At 43.5% G+C, this 16765-nt stretch overlaps 1 protein-coding gene across 1 annotated transcript; it reads left to right on the forward strand.

Annotated features, from left to right (window-relative positions):
- Window positions 1-2474: 2474 nt before the first annotated feature.
- On the forward strand, window positions 2475-14417 carry rgl1 (ral guanine nucleotide dissociation stimulator-like 1). Its single transcript, XM_083940150.1, has 18 exons — window positions 2475-2678; window positions 4956-5066; window positions 7162-7370; window positions 7468-7542; window positions 7690-7880; window positions 7998-8122; window positions 8260-8475; window positions 8566-8669; window positions 8781-8865; window positions 9327-9416; window positions 9715-9801; window positions 10075-10107; window positions 10218-10339; window positions 10627-10716; window positions 10867-11050; window positions 11782-12033; window positions 12151-12265; window positions 12548-14417. The coding sequence occupies exons 1-18, from the start codon at window positions 2634-2636 to the stop codon at window positions 12733-12735; spliced, it is 2322 nt and encodes a 773-aa protein (XP_083796276.1). The 5' UTR covers window positions 2475-2633; the 3' UTR covers window positions 12736-14417.
- The last annotated feature ends 2348 nt before the right edge of the window (window positions 14418-16765 follow it).

Here is a 16765-nt window from a genome sequence, read left to right on the forward strand (position 1 = left end):
TGAAAATAAGTATAATATGGGACCTTTAAACTATAGAACAGGCCTTAGAGTCTTTTCTGATGCATCCCTTTGGATAATAATAGGAGTTTACATGAATGGACCTTGACTCCAGCAAAAACTAAGACATTTCACATTTTGATCTCATGTTCAAAGATGTGCGCACTCATCTGTTCATCCATCAGACGGAGCAGCAGCGGTCACATTTGTCAAGTGTGTTGTTTGCACTGAGATGTGACATCATTCCAGCTGGGAGACCAACACTACAATCTCTGCCGTGCTGAGCTGGAGGTCGTGTAGTGTCGCAACCTTCCCACTGCCCCTCTGGGCTTCCCAGAGCCCCTGGGACCCAAGTGGACACCGGGGCAGCTCGGCCTGGGAACTGGAGCCCGGCCAGATATGGGGTCGGATTTACTGTCAGCAAGAAGAAAACCTGGTAAAATATATGATTGCCACGCAGAGAAACACTGACAGAGACGTTCATTGGGCTTCCCTGGCCCTTTAGTGCCCTCCCAGCAGCGATGCCAAAAGTGGGGACCTTGTGTGTGCGTGGGTACATTTGTGTGTGTGTGCTTCACAGCGTGGTGTGTGACAGCCAGTGACGCTGAGTGTGACGTCGGGGTTACGTGTCGGTGTTATGGGAGCCAGAGGAGTGGGAAGGAATATCACGTACACACACATGAAATTAAAAAGGGGGCCACGGCAGGTCTTGTTATCTCTCCCACTGAGCCAGATGACAATAAGCATCATAAGGTTCCCACTGTCTCCTGACTGGATCAGTAGTTTAATTCATCAGCTGACTAAATGTATGAACCGCTGCTTGCTCACATTTCTCAAATATTTACGATACAACTTTGTACAAAAAGATCCCTCACAAAGTCATTGCTTGATTCATATCTTCCCGTTTATTCATACAAGTGGGCTGTTTGAGTACGTGTGAAGGCCCATTCACAGTGGAACAGTGTGGCCAATTCTCCTCTCCTGTCACTGACAATGCACAGTACTGGTGACGGCATCTACGGCCTTCCTTGAATTGTCCCACGCAGGGGCCGTGAGGCGGCAGCTGCTTCACACACAAGACGTCTACTTACTTCACTCACTCATGTGAAATCTGTATGTTAACATTACTGTTTTATGTATGGTAATGGCCACTGAGGCTTAGAGGTAAATAAACAGGTTGGTAAACTATAGTTAGAAACTGAAAGGGGTTTGTAATGACCCAAAGTTTAAGTAAAGAGAAGTCAACCAGGGGCCGGTTTCACAAAGATATGGCTGTTAGATGGACTTTAGATCGATATCTAAATTCACGGCTCTTTGTCTCCAGTTAACTAAGGGGCAGGGTGGCTAACTTTTTAGGTTTTAAAGTCTAAAATGTGTAGACCGATCTAGCAGCAAAATGACTGTAAGACTGGTCCAACACTAAACACCAGTCTAAAACGATGTATTTTGTGAAACCGGCCCCAGGTGTTGGGGAGTGCATTTATGAAACAGTTGTGTAAAGCCCTTTGTGGCTCCAGGGGGAACGGTGTCAAGTCTGATAAATTGCCTCAAATTAAGCTGGCAGCACATTACTGTTAAAAACAGTGTTTTGTGTGCCAGTATATGCTCTCTATGCTAACAGGTGAAACAGACATACATTGACACTACCGTAAGGAAGAATGAACTTGCAGACACTGCAGATAAGTTCCCATTTCCATACTGGTCATGAATAGATCCCTTTTTTAAGATCACACCAAGTGATGCAGGACAAAATCCTTGTTGTGGTAAAAATGCATTTTAAAGTTCAGGTAAAGTTAATATTGGCCTCCAGCACCGTGAGCCAGTCAAATAAAGTGGGTATCTTTTAAAGCTATGGTCTTTTATCATGACATTCCCTGCCTGTGTTACTACGCTGTGGCTCCACTCAAGAAAACACTGTTACAGTGAACCAAAAAAGGAATATCACACTAAAAACATCAACTTTATTAGTTTGTAACAGCTGAAACCAAAACACTTTAGAACTTTGCATTTTTTACAGTGCAATCAAACACAATATATACAGAAAACACATCCAATACATGTTGTTTTTTCTTTAAAAAAAAACTACAAGTCTTGTGTTTATAACAAGTTATTAAAACTATTTTAAACAAGAGCAAAATACAGAACAGGCTACCAAAAAACTGTACTGTACTGTGCTACTGTACATATAAGGATTTACGTTTTAAAGGGTTAAACCCTATAAACACATTGTGGAAATCCGTCATGAAGTGCCATGAATTTGGGAAGAGATTTATGATTGCGCATTGGTGTATTGCGCAAAGAGAAATCACCTCTACGTCTGAGCGCGCACATTGTTGTCAGTTTGATGGAAGTCGGACAAAAAGGGAAGAGGAGGAGGAGGAGGAGGAGTTTAAAGGGGACTGTTGTGAGTGCAGGGAGGAGGAGTTTGGCCATTCAGTAGAAGAGGGGAGAGCCTGCTGCTGACAGACAGAGGAGGATTTGGAGTTTGGGGTCGAGCGGACGAAAGTGTGTTTGTGTGGTGAAGGAGAAGACATTTTTCAGTGAGGATCTGGGATTTGAATTGAAATACAGGGACAAACCTTCTTCTTCTTCTTTCTTGACGGATTATATCTGAGCTCTGATGCTGTCCCCGGATCATGAAAGAAACGCTCACCATGAAATTCGCCTGGAAAAGTAAAATGGTAAAAAAAAGAACAACAATAAGACCTCATGCTTTTCCATTCTGTGCTCTGTTTTTGAGTTTGTGGCTTTGAAGAAAGGGGGGGAGAGGGAGGGAGGCTGAAGAGGGAAGGGGGGGGGGGGGCAGAGGGGGGTGTAGGCTTGGGAAAGTCGCGGATAAAGGGGAGAAGAGGGGGAGGAGGGGAACAGCGGGGGGAACAGTTGAACATTGATTTTAAATTGTTTTTTCTAGGCTTTAAATCCAGTGTAACCCACATTGTTGGTGCGTAAAGATGTCGCGCAAAGTTTGGAAATGTGCGGAATGGGGGGGATAACGTAAATTAAAAAAATCCCCTGCTGACTCCGCCAGAATATGAACTCGAGCCCTCCACTTGCTTAATGGTGGATATGAGAACTTTTGTCTGGGGGCCCGCAGCGTAACAGAGAGGGAACAATTGGCCAGACCCCGGGGCCATCACTGTCTCTCCACGGGTCCCAGCTGCGTCCATGCCAGGGAAACACAAAAGCCAACACAGAGATTTAACACAACTGTTGTTGTTGTTGTTGTTGTTGTTGTTGTTATCTTGGGAGTATTGTTTCACACACAGCTGATAGGCAGATTAGAACTACTTGAGTAGAGATAGTGTACTGTTTGCCCTCCTTAGTGCACTTCGTGAGCATCTTCTTGGGGATGGATCCATATTAGTGCACAGAGTAAACAACTCATCTCCTGTTTACACCAAACCCAGGGTCATTTGATATACTGTGCTCTCTGTAAACGCATCCCTATCTGCTGTATAATGTTTCTGGCCTTCATTCTCTGATGAATATAAATATCATATTTGGTTTACGTTTTCCATGCAAACTCGTGGAACTTTGTTTCTCAATAAGCCCCAAACTTGGTGCACAAAGCGAGCAGAGCCTTTTTTAAAACCCTGCTCTGGAAAACATCTCTAGTTCTGTGGCTGACAAAAAGGCAGGCTGTGTGTGCAGACTGTGAACTCAGCAGCCTGGGCTGGCCAGCACAGAGACCTCCCGCTATTGTTTTGGGAGTGTGTGGACTGCATGACTCATGCACTGATGTATTTATCTGTCTCTGTGCCAGCCAGCAGCAGCCTAAAAGAGAGAGGGAGAGATGTGTTTGGTGACCTTAAGATGCTCAACAGGACATGGAGGAGATGTTTCAGACAAATTCAGCTTGTGACATACAACAACACAGACATGCTCACTGGTTTCATCTGTCAGAGGCAGTATGGATCTTTTTTTTTTTACTCCTCTCCTTTTTTCTTTTTGTGTTTTTTTTTTTCAGTTTCAGCTTCACATGTTTCTGTTCAAACCCAAACACGGCCCAGTCATGGTTGAGTGCCACCGGCCTCCAGGACCGTCCATTGAGCCTGTTAACAGCGACTTTGACCCATGACCTCTATTCTGGCAGCTCTTCTGTTTGGGGAATAGTGTGGACTTTGTCATTGAGCTGTGTAAATGAAAGTGGGGACAAGTGAGAGTGATCTTGGCTGCGTCCTGTGTGTGAGGATTTGGCCATAATACTGCATGCGTGGTGTTTAAATTTGGCCAGTCCCTCTCTTTTGCTGTCTCTGCCTCTGTATTTGTCTCCGTGTGTTGATGTCTCAGCATATCTCTGCTGTTTGTCAGTGATTTACAACCAGAGGCAGACAGCAGTACATTTGGAGCAAGATGAGCACAAATGTTTTTAGTATTATGAGCTGATGTCAGTGTGGTTGAGCTCTCATTTATAATCAAGCTCTCTTGGCTTGTTTAAGTAGACAAACAAAGAGACAGAGACGAATCAACGTGTCTTGTTTTCTTTAGTAGGGGATTGCTTGAGAGACTTTGTCCATTCTGGCTCTTATCTGCAGCTTTCTTAGTTCCAGCGGAGCGGTCCAGCTCTGAGAGATGGATAGGGAATAAAAGAGGGAGTAAAGACAGGGAGGAAGGCCTGGCTGGTTGCAGCTGTGGGGGTTGGGGAGTTGGTCATTCTTGATGTTTTACTGCACTTCAGTCCTTCTTTTACTAGTTTGTTTGAGTGCTGTGGTTGTGTTTCTGTTTTTTTTCTTTCTCCGATGCGTCCTTCTGCTTTTCTCTGAGATGCTTCCAAAAACATCAGTTCCCATTTTGTTTAACTATTGAAATGACGCTTTGACAAAGGACAAGTTTGGCTGTGCAGCCTGAAGTTATTTACAGGAAGTTTTTAAAGCCATGTCTTTTTCATCCTAGACATATCCCGTCCCTCTCTTCTGGATGCTTCTAACATTTTTCCCTCTTTTACTCTCTCCTGACAGAGCTCGGTGCAGGACTGGGGGGAGGAAGTCGAGGAAGGAGCCATCTACAATGTGACACTGAAGAGGGTTCAGATTCAGCAGGCAGCCAACAAGGGAGCAAGATGGCTCGGGGTGAGTAGGCCCGCCTGATGTCTCACAGCATGAAAGATTCACAGCTCCAAACCTCCAGCAAAAAAAGGTTACAGAAATGAAAACCTGATGCTGCTTTTCCCAGTCTCCTAACCTGTTGCAGTGCAAAAATATGAACTGCTGACTTATTCCTAAAGTGGAATAGTCTCTGCCCTAAAATGTAACATCTGTGGATGGTTTTTATAAAAGCAATCTTTTTTGTTGTTGCTGATCATAAAAAAACAAAAGCCTATTTCTATTGTTTAAAGCAGATTGTGTTTTTCAATAGTGGGATGTCACTCGGCATCGTGCTGTTGCTTTAACAAATGAAGTATAAATCTCCCAGTTCAGACAACACCTTTTAGCTGCCTGCTGAAAATCAACAGTTCCACCAGACCTGGACTGTTTAGCCAAAGCATGTGATTTCCTGACTTTCCCATCGACTTGCCAACGAAACTGCTCGCTCCCCTGTACAGCAGTGTTTTATAAAAAAAAAAACTGCTGGTATGACAAAAAAAAGAGGGTAGCCTATTAAAGGCTTTTCCTTCAGTTGTGCATTTTCTTTTCATTGCATATGAAGCCTTACTGTTTCCTCCACTGTGCTGTTTATATCAGCATAATAAGATGTTATACGGTGTATTATTATACTGCACAGAAGGGCCAATTAGAGCATTATCCTGAGTTTCTCTTGTGTGTTTTCTCAGTAACGGCTAAACAGAAATTACAGATGTATGGCTTTTGTTAACAAGAAGAAAAAAAAATCACGATCTCGTGTTTGTTAGTATCACTGGTGCCTCTTTGTGCTTGACATGGGGGGGATGTGGGGCTGGCACATAAAAGAAGAAAATAGATAGCTGAGGCTTTAAGACTGTATTGACAACGACAAGAGCCACCAACTGTATTCGAGCTAATTAAAACAACATGGGTGCTTTATACAGTGCTGTCTATTGAGTCGAGTAGAAAACAGAGCGATCCCTATTGAAGCATTAGTTTATTGACTAAAATCAATTGTCGGTGAATAACTGTACTGTACAATCAGTGGGATTGTACACTGGTGTATGTTTACAGCGTGCAGTTACTAGATTTGGTTGCAAATGAATTGTGTGCGTGGCTGTGTGTGTGTGTGTGCGTGTGTGTGTGTGTGTGTGTGTGTGTGTGTGTGTGTGTGTGACACAGTACAGCGCGTCACCTCAGAGATAAATAATGGTACTCTTTGGTGGACTGAGTTGTTATCAGAGGGGAGTGGTGGGAGAACTTGGCTGTGCTGCTGTCCTCCCTTGTCTGGAGGGATGGTGGAGGAGGGGCTTGCTGTGATTAAAAGCAGATTGGAGTGTTTCCTGTTGTAGCGTGCTAACTTCACCAAGGTCTCTTTTTTCTCCATGTCTGTGCCACCTCCTCTTCTACCCTCTCCCCCTGCCTGTTTTTTAGTCCATTTCCCTGTGGACACAATAGTCGGACACATCTGGAGAAATCAGAATTAAATATAGGTTATGATTGTCCTCACTGTTTCCTCACTACCTCTATCTTCGTCTCTGGTACATTTTTCCTTCTCATCCAATTGCTTTAATTTCTAATTTTTAAAGGTCAGATATTGTTAAAGGCATCTCTAGGTGCTTTATACATCAACGGCTCAATCAACAGAGAAATGCACACAGCCCGTATATAGAAGCAGTCTTTAAACGAGCCGTCAGGACTTCCTGTACAGTTGTGATGTCACAACTACAGTATATAAAGGTAGAAAGTGCTGCTACTAAAATGGAGCGTTTCAGACAGAGGGTGAATACAGGTATATTGACATAGCCAATGAGAAAATAAAGAGTTTTTTGAACATTAAAGCATGGTTTCTAGTGGAAACCCAAAATACAAGTATTAAACTGAAAACGTGCATAGTATGTCCCCTTTAAAGCTTAACTGACCAAGGTGCCAACCAAGACGACCTGGTGCATCAAACATATTTATCTGTGATGCATTTAAAGCTAAACTAAGCAAAGGAAAGCTTTGGAAGCACCAGCAAAGTGCAGTGCATAATGGTGCTCCTTAGTTCAGCTCCCACTGGTTCAACAGTGCAAAAACAGATTTGTTGTGTGTGTCTGTTTAGGCGGAGGGGGATCGTCTGCCTCCCGGCCACACTGTGAGCCAGCTGGAGACCTGCAAAATTCGAAGTATCCGCGCTGGAACACTGGAGCGTCTGGTGGAGACGTTATTGACAGCATTTGGAGACAATGACCTCACCTACACCTCCATCTTCCTGTCCACCTACAGAGCCTTCGCCAGCACACAGACTGTCCTGCAGCTGTTGTTAGACAGGTAGGAGTGGAGTGAAGTGTTGCACAACGCCATAATAATGCACTGAATATATACGTTTCAGTGGTTTAAATATGCTCTCTCCTTATTTTCTGTGCAGGTACGGAACTGTGGAAGAAAATGAGCAAGACACAGGCAGATGCAAAGGCTCCGAAACCAATGGATCCATCCGAAGGTACATTTTTATACATCCATCACTGTCAGTTCCATATGGACAATTATTAGTATTATTACTTTCAGCAGTATAGCTGACTTATCACAGCTGTCCTTCTGTCATTGCCAGCTCTATCTACAATCAGTTCTCCCCCTGCTGTCTCCACAGTGCCCTGGCCTCTATCCTGCGTGCCTGGCTTGACCAGTGTCCCGAAGACTTCCAGGAGCCGCCTGAATACCCCTGTCTCCACAGGCTGATGGCCTACCTCCGCAAGACACTGCCAGGCTCGGAGACTCTTAGACGGGCAGAGGCTCTGCTGGAGCATCTGCAGAGTCAGGCCAGCGTGGACGACACTGATGGTAACTTGCAAAGCATCTTCTTAAACTCCTTTACAGTTTTTCCCAATGGTATGTCTTCTTTCATCTTAAGTATCAAACTTCCTCTGAGTAAAATTATCTGTGTTTGCCTGTTTTCAGCTGGTTTCCACGGCAACAGTTCTTTCTGCCTAGGGGAAGAGGAGGAAGTGGAAATCGAGGTCCAGGAGGACTTCCTGTCGATTGACGCCGACCTGGTGGCTGAGCAGCTGACCTACATGGATGCGGTGAGTGGAGGGAAATGAGATGGAAACGGGTGGATTGGCATTGTGTGTTGTGTAGCAGAGAAAGGTGACGCAGGTCACATCCCTGCAATGTTTCTTCAGTGCCGTCATACTAACATCAGTCCTTTCTTTTGCTCTAGCTGCTTTTCAAAAAGGTTGTACCCCACCACTGCCTGGGGTCTATCTGGTCTCAGAGGGATAAGAAGCACAACAAACACAGCGCCCCCACCATTCGTGCCACCATTACGCAGTTTAATGCTGTGGCGGCCTGCGTGGTCAGCACAGTGCTGAAACACAGACAGATCAGACCACATGTCAGAGCCCGTGTCATTCAGCGCTGGATAGACATCGCTCAGGTTGGAAGAAACACACACAAATTCATCTATAAATCTACCATGAAAATGGGCCAAGTTGTGACTGTCCTCTTGTTAATTGTCTCCTGACAGGAGTGTCGAATACGCAAAAACTTCTCGTCTCTGCGAGCCATCGTATCTGCGCTGCAGTCCAACCCCCTCTACAGGCTGAAAAGGGTGTGGGCCTGTGTGCACAAGTGAGTCTTGATAAAAGAATCAGCCTTTTGGCAGAATTCAACAGCATCTCTGAGATGTATTTTAGCTGAAATGTCCATTACAATAAGCTAACATGAATCTGGGCTTCACAGAGACAGCATGCAGACATTTGAAGAACTGTCGGACATTTTCTCTGATCACAACAACTACCTGACCAGCAGAGAGCTCCTCATGAGGGTGAGCCCTAACTTTAATATTATTTGAATGTCCCATATTGTAAAAGTGAGATTTCCACATCTTTTTTGTAATTATAAAGCAGGTTGAGGTGCTATAAAAATACTGTGAAAGCATCATAATGCTCAATCCACAGAGAAACATACACAGCCCGTATCCAGAAACTGTGCCTTTTAAACAAGCCGTCAGGACAGGTGTGATGTCACAACTATACTATGGTATATAGGTAGAAACGTTTTCTAGTAGAAAACCAAAAGAGAAATATAAACCTAAAATGAGCATGATATGTGACCTTTAATATCTGAGGGATTTGCAAAATTAAGTGTAAGTCAATTTAATATTCTCTGTAAAAAGACGTCTACTCTCACAGATGCGAGACATCTTGAAGTCCTAAAAACATTCCTTCATTCACTGCTGAGAATCTGGAGGACTGAAGCTGCATTTTCTTTTTGCCTGCCCTACAGGAAGGCACTTCAAAGTTTGCCAGTCTGGAGAGTTGTGCCAAGGAGCACCAGAAACGCACCCACAAGAGACTACAGCTGCAGAAGGAAATGGTGAGAGCTTCTACAACAAGAAGCTTTTTCTCAGAGAGAGCTAAAGCTGAGCTTTACAGTTTCAAACAACGCATTCCTCTAAAGCAATGCACTGTAAAGTGAGTTCTAGCCTCTCCAGTATGATGAAGCCACATGCTTAGCTTTGTTTACTCAGTGCTCTATGTGCTATACTTCGATAAGCCTGTGTTGTATTATACAAAACCAACCCTGTAAATCACGAGGGCCACAGTCTTAATTAGTCTCTTGCTTTATTGTTGCATCCTTAAAGTGTTTATTTAAAATAACTGTTTCTCCATAGGGAGCCATGCAAGGAACGATACCGTACTTGGGGACCTTTCTAACCGACCTCACCATGCTAGATACAGCCCTGCCTGACTTAGTAGAGGTGAGAAAAGACCCTTAACCACCTGCTGAATGTGTGTGTGTGTGTGTGTGTTTCGATATTTAAGAGCGTGTGTCCGCGAGTTTACACCGCTCTGCAGATCTGAGACTCTATCTGTGTAGCCGCTGTCAGAAACCGGGGCGTAAGTTTCCATGAGTGTGTGTGAGGAATTTTGTCAGTCCATTTTTGGAGTGGTCCACCTAATGATATTTGTCTAAGCGGCCATTGGTATGTTATGTCCAGGGTTTTAAAGTGTGCTCTTTGTGTCCTCCGCAGGGTGGACTGAACAACTTTGAGAAGAGACGCAGGGTGAGTGTAGCTGCAAGCGGCCTCCTCTGACACGATTATACCACGACAATTAAGAGACATGAGCCGCATGTTTGAACATGTCTAAATTTTGTAACTTTCTTCCTCTACAGGAGTTTGAGGTGATCGCTCAGATCAAGCTGCTTCAGTCGGCCTGCAACAGCTACTGTCTGACTCCAGAGCCGGCCTTCCTCCGCTGGTTTAAGAGCCAGGCTCAGCTCAGTGAGGAGGAAAGGTACTGCTGCTTTACTCTGAATACCGTCTTTCTTGATTGCACTGCAAATTAGTGCGCGAGGTCATGGTCTGTTGGACCTATTGTTCACAAAGACACAGTTTCTTTCTGTCCTTTCTCCTCGCCTCTCCCTGCGGTTCTTTATGTCAGGTCTTCGCTCCCTACTGATCTATTGTACTCCTTCCTTCTCTTGTCCTCTCCTTTTCTCTTAATCAGAATTCATGGTTCTCAAGATCACTGGGCAATGTTACATGATGTCTAACGTTTATTATCACTGTTGTCTCTTGCAGCTACGCCTTGTCCTGCGAGATTGAGGGCCTAGGTGACAGCAGTCCAACTTCACCCAAACCTCGAAAAAGCATGGTGAAGAGACTCAGCCTGTGAGTACATCCAGAGAATAGACAACCTATGGAGGAGGGTCTGGTTTAAGATGGCAAACTTTTAGTAGTGTCACACTGTTCTATTTCAGCACTGAGTTGCTGTGACCTATTTATTTTATGATCTAATAACCGATTTCCGCTACTTTCCAGGCTGTTTCTCGGACCAGACAATAATGCAGCCAGTTCCCCAGTCAGGGAGACGCCGCGTTCGCCTCCTACTGGCAGCTCAGGGGAGAGCATGGACTCAGTCAGTGTGTCCTCCAGTGACTCCAGCAGCCCGTCAGACAGTGAGGGCCTCACCCCTACACACACGTCCGACTCCCAGCAAAACAAGGTGGGCTACAGCACGACAGGAAATGCCTCTTCGAGTTTGCACCTAGGGGCCGTGGAAAATTATTTGGTTTGGGGAATTTGACTGAACTTTGTGACACTTTTTTTTAAAAGTGAGGCCTTTTTTGTTATTAAGCTCTTCTTTGGACCCTCCGCTAGAGTAAGAGAAAAATGGCACTCTTCCTCAATTCAAAATACACGGTTGAATTGGTACCTTTCACTTTCACCTTACGCAGGATGTTGTACAATTTAAACCTAAATACTGTATGTTAACAGTTTCATTTTTACATAGCCACAAAATCGTATAGCACAAGTGGACCAACCGAGCCATATTTATGTGCATTCTGTCTCTCAGGAGTGACATGTTGATCCTACTAGTCAGTGTAGATACCATTTGTTTCACAAGCCATCATTCTGATATGTGAAATAATTGATCTTTTTTAGTGTTATTACGGAAGAACAAAATAAAAGTTACCTCTGGAATGAGAGAGAAGGCCCTCCACTACTCTTACAAAACTCTTGAAACCTTTGCCTTCAGCAAAAAGACAAAAATATACAGGCATTTAGGCAAAATGCTGTTATTTGAGGCAAAGCTTTCTGAAAAGCCTGAGCCGTGCATGTGTTCCAGTACTTGTTTCACCTCAAATAACTGCCAATGCATGATCAGATTATGGGTCGGTGCATTTGTGGAAGAAAATGTTCTTGTATGTAACTTGTGGTTATATGTTTCCTCAGCTTTCAGAATCCTCCTCTTGTAATTCACTCCACTCCATGGACACCAGCTCGTCGACAGCCAGCGTCTCCATGACTCCTGCGTCTCCTTCCCTCCCCGGGCCCCTCTGCACCCACAGGCGCTCCATCTCCCTCACACCCTTGACCCCCAGCTCCCCGAGTCAAACCCCAGCCTACAACACCCAGGCCCAAGATGCGTGTATCATAAGAGTCAGTCTGGAGCAGGGCAACGGGAATCTCTACAAGAGCATATTGGTAAATAAATATGTCTGTGTGTGTTGCTTTGTGAGTGAGATGCTTTGTGGGTTTACACTTTTGCATGATACATGTCAAACCATGTGCGAGTCATTTTCTTGTGTATTCCCTAAATAGTTGACCAATCAAGACAAGACTCCGGCTGTAATCTCTAGAGCCATGGCGAAACACAACCTGGAGATGGAGCCAGAGGAAGGATACGAGTTAGTTCAAGTCATCTCTGAGGAAAGAGGTAAAAAAAAAACCACAACATTTTAAATCGAGCTTTAGATGATTGAAGCATATAGTCAGTTATTTATAATAAATACAAGAAGCAGATGTTGTAGCAGTCACTTTATTTAAGCTATGATGAAACACATGAGATAAAATCACAAAATCAAAATTACCTGCATCAGCTGTTTTTCAAATTATATAGTTTGTTGTTTTTAAAGTATAAAAACAACAACAACAACTGGAAAAGCTAAAGGCATGCTCCTAATTTCTGCTTTTTCTCCACTCGTTTATCTTCTTTCAGAGCTGGTGATCCCCGACAACGCCAACGTCTTTTACGCCATGAACACCTCGGCTAACTTCGACTTCCTTCTGCGGGTGCGAGGCACAGCGAGTCGGCCGGTCCAACTGCGAAGCCGGTGTAGCTCCACACTCCCCCGCGCCCAGCACCGCTCCAGCCTGTCGCTAAGACTCAGCAAGGTCACGCTGTGACCCTGGACAGCAGGGACCCAGCAGTTTGCCCTTACACCACTAATATAGGATATTACAGGGCATGGACTTGATGTGAAGTGTTTGGGTTTTAGGTAAAGAGGCTGGAGGGATAAATGGATGAGGATCTCTGGAGGGTTCAAAAAGGATCAGGTGGAGTTTTTAGACTCTTTAAGAGCTCCACTCTGATTCTTATCCAGCCAGTTGAGTCTCACCTTGAACTGTGCCATCCCTTCTTGTCCTTAAGTGGAACATAGATGTGTGCCAGTGGACTTTTGACTCGTAATGCCTGTGACAGAGTGAAGCAGCGACCCCTAGTGGCCTTCACTCTTTACAACAACAGGTTTTTGCACATGTTAACGGGAGCAGCCGAGCTCCTGACCTCTAACAGTATTCTGACATTGAATGAACTTCTTTTTGTCCTGTGATGTCTACGTAGCTGAATATTTACGTTTCTGGTAATAGAAGTGTGAAGAATGCAGAAAGAGAAGACGGATGGTGGAATAGAAGGAGAAGTGGACCCAGCGTCCAGTCCTGTTGCCTTTATCGATGAACAAATGGTCTTCTATAAGTATTCTGAATTATATTAATTAATTGATTGATTGATTAATTAATTAATTTATTGACAGGAGCTGTGATGTCATTATTTTCCCCAGTCGGGCATGTTTAGCTGCTATGTCCGGCTCGTGCACAGTGTGCATGGAGTGTGTTCAGCCCCTCTCATATTGTGAGCTGTGTGACGAATGTTCTGGCATTCTGATTGGTTCCCTTACTTGGTTTTAACAAGTCCTTGTCAACGGTTGACATGGCCTTACCTGCCCTATCTATAGGGTGTAGAGAGGAAATGTGTGTTTCTTTCTAATCCAGAAAGACGTTCCCCTACATCCTCACATTCTCAGACGTGTTTGAAGAAAAAACAAAGAAGAAGACGTAATAGATGTGGAAGAAGAGAGAGGAGGAGGGAACTGACTTCTCGGAATGGAAAACACCATATGAAGTGTCTCAAACTGATGCACACTTGTACCTCTTTGCCCTTCGTTATATGACCTATAGAGTTGCACTTGTCAGTTGGTAGCAGATGCCAATGGGATGTGAATACAGAAGAGTGAATGAAGCTGCTTTTTAAGTGGTTTTCCTCCTTCTTCACTAAATGATTTACTATTTTTGTTTGTAATTGTTGTTTTTTTATATATGTTTTTGTAACAATTCAGGCCAGAAATGTATGCCAGATTGGAGAGTGATGAAATAAATGTTAACAAATTTAGTGTCATATATATAAAAAGCCAGTGCTAGATTTTACTGTGATAACGTGTGGAAATCTGTACTGAGGGACACTTCACACACAAAAGCCAAACACCCCTTCACGCAGTAAACAAACATCTTTGTGATGTTTCCAACATCATTGTAGTTTCACAGCAACATCACCAACACCTCACCTGTCACATTAGAGATAGAATGTCACAGGGTGCTTTTTCTTTTTTCATAGTCCACTCCTGCAGATCTCACAGTGTCATGATATCGTGCCAATTCGTGCAACCAGTTAATGTTCCTTGGTTGATATCACGCTCCCTCTGGGAGAACTGGTTTACTGTTGCTCTTGTGTTAATGGTCCAGTTGGGCCACTCATATGACTCCAGGCAGCACTTCACTTTGCTCATTAAATCACCCTCAGTTCCTTTGTTCTTCACTGCCAAAGACTTTTCCTCTACCTGAATAAATAAATTATTATCAGTATTATGATGGTTGTAGTGTGTGTTTTTGTTTCCCCTCTTATCTTTAGATGAATGCTCTAAATCCAAACAACTGTACACAATCATTCTTTTTCTGACTCCATTGGACAGATGCATGCGTCTGTCTTTTCGCCCTTGTGCTGTGATAGGCAACACGCTCTGTGCTGTGAGGATTGACATTATCAAGAAAAGGACCAGAGGCTGTTCTGGACAGAGCCCAAGTTATTTTGCTGAGTGGGAAACATTTCTGCTGAGTTGAATGCAGCAGTTACGACCTTCCGTTCCTGAATCTAGGCTTGCTGCCTAGATTGGTCCAACACTTTTCCAGGAATTCAAAGACAAATGTGAATTTTTTTGATGAAAATTACACAAGAATGAAAAGGGATATGACATTAGGGAATTTACATTTATTTCTTTATAAGCCACTGACTCATTCCAAACATGCAAGCTTGTTCTTATCCATTAGAAATGTTTATTTTTATCTTAACACCTTTCTTTATCGGTTTCATTTGACAGGAAAAGCTTGGTGCTTGAGTTTGCTCCCCAAGTGAACCCAAGCACATAAAGAGAAAACATTAAGGAAGAAAGCACATTCAAACTCATCATTGACTAAAAAGAAGACAGCAGATAAACATCAGTGAAATATACTAACGCACAGGGCAAAGGATGCTCTGCAGGAATGGTAATGAGAAACAAAAGCAAGCCATAAACTCAGCAGGCACGCTGGATAGCCTCAAATGAATATCAAAGAAGGAAATATTCTCTACCTCTAAATGTTCCAAAGCTGGATGAGGAAGCTTGCATGTTCCCTTTGAATGAAACACTCTTGTTTTATTGGAGGGCAGAGCTCATCCTACATGGTGCCGACTCCGTGCCTGATTATGCAGCAAGATAATACAGTAGCATACGCTTACACAATATAATATAGTTATATGTTTTCGCTCCAGCTGTGTTGTTTTTCCTCCCACATCCCGCTGTGTGATAGCCTGATATCCGCTCCGACTTGAAGGTCAGCCCCTCTCAGCTGGAAGTCCCTGGGTTGCAGGTTTACACACATTCAGTCCAAACCTGCCTCTGTCCAGGCTAATGATGTACCATATTAGTGGATGCTTACTTGTTATGTGTTCTGAATCAGATGAGCTGGAGATCAGTTCATTTATTTATTTATTTATATACAAACACAATTTCAGACACATCCAGAGACTGCCAGACCTAAACAAATGTCAGAGTCAACCGAGACATGAAGCGTGAGCCTTGTGTTATATACAGTCCATATGGGTACAATTATGTATCATTTCAACAGTGTTTGGATTTTTTATATCTTTATTTTTGCTTGCTTCAATGTGAGATAAGAAATTGGGAATATGTACTCACATAGAGTGTGTAGGGTAATATTCTGAAACTCATGCTCGTGCTGAAGTACCTGTGGTCTGCTATTATGCATTGTACAAGGCTGCTAAAAGATTAATTAAAACGTCTAATATTTATTATTATTATAATTATTATTATTAACACTAAAAACTTAAACCTGAGACATGCAAAATAATGACTTTAAAAGGTCCCATATTGTAAAAAGTGTTTTTTTAATCATAAAGCAGGCTGAAGTGCTGTATCAACACATTTAAACTATTAAAACGCTGAGATACACAGCCTGTATTCAGAAACTGTGCCTTTAAACAACCCGTCAGGACTTCTGTATGGTTGTGATGTCACACTGTTTCCACTTTAAAGAGACAGGTGCTAAAACACACATTATAATTGAACATTAAAACATGTCAACAAACCAAAATATAACTGTAAACCAGAAAATGAGCATATGTCCCCTGTAACACACTTTGTCTCATACTTACCCTGTTGTCTTAGAGCGCGTCCCCTTTTCTTAGCAAGCAGCACAATCTGTTCCGGTTTATCTGCAGCCTTGCGTCAAAGTCAGGCCATCGGGTTGTGGAAACCTGTGAAACGGGTCCAGTTGACACAACATGCACCCAGCGATAGTACAAATCTGGTTTTCTTTCCTCATCCAGGCTCTTAACACTCTGTTTCCCTGTCTCTCAAATTGATGTACAAATGTTCCTCACACTACAACCCTCAAGCTAAGAACATCCAAAGGCTTCAAAGCTCTCTGATTCACAAGTCTTGTTTCAAGTCTTCTGCTGGCGAGACCCTACACATCCACAATCCTTTGATACACGTCAACATGAAAGGTTTCTGTGCTCAGGGCTCTGCGAAAAGACATTTGGGTGTGGAGGAGTGGTGGTGATGGTGTTTGATGCAGTAGGTCAGGCTGCACTAACTTTGCCTTA

This window comes from Echiichthys vipera (genome assembly GCF_963691815.1).
Source record: "Echiichthys vipera genome assembly, chromosome: 3".
In the NCBI taxonomy this organism is placed as follows: Eukaryota; Metazoa; Chordata; class Actinopteri; order Perciformes; family Trachinidae; genus Echiichthys; species Echiichthys vipera.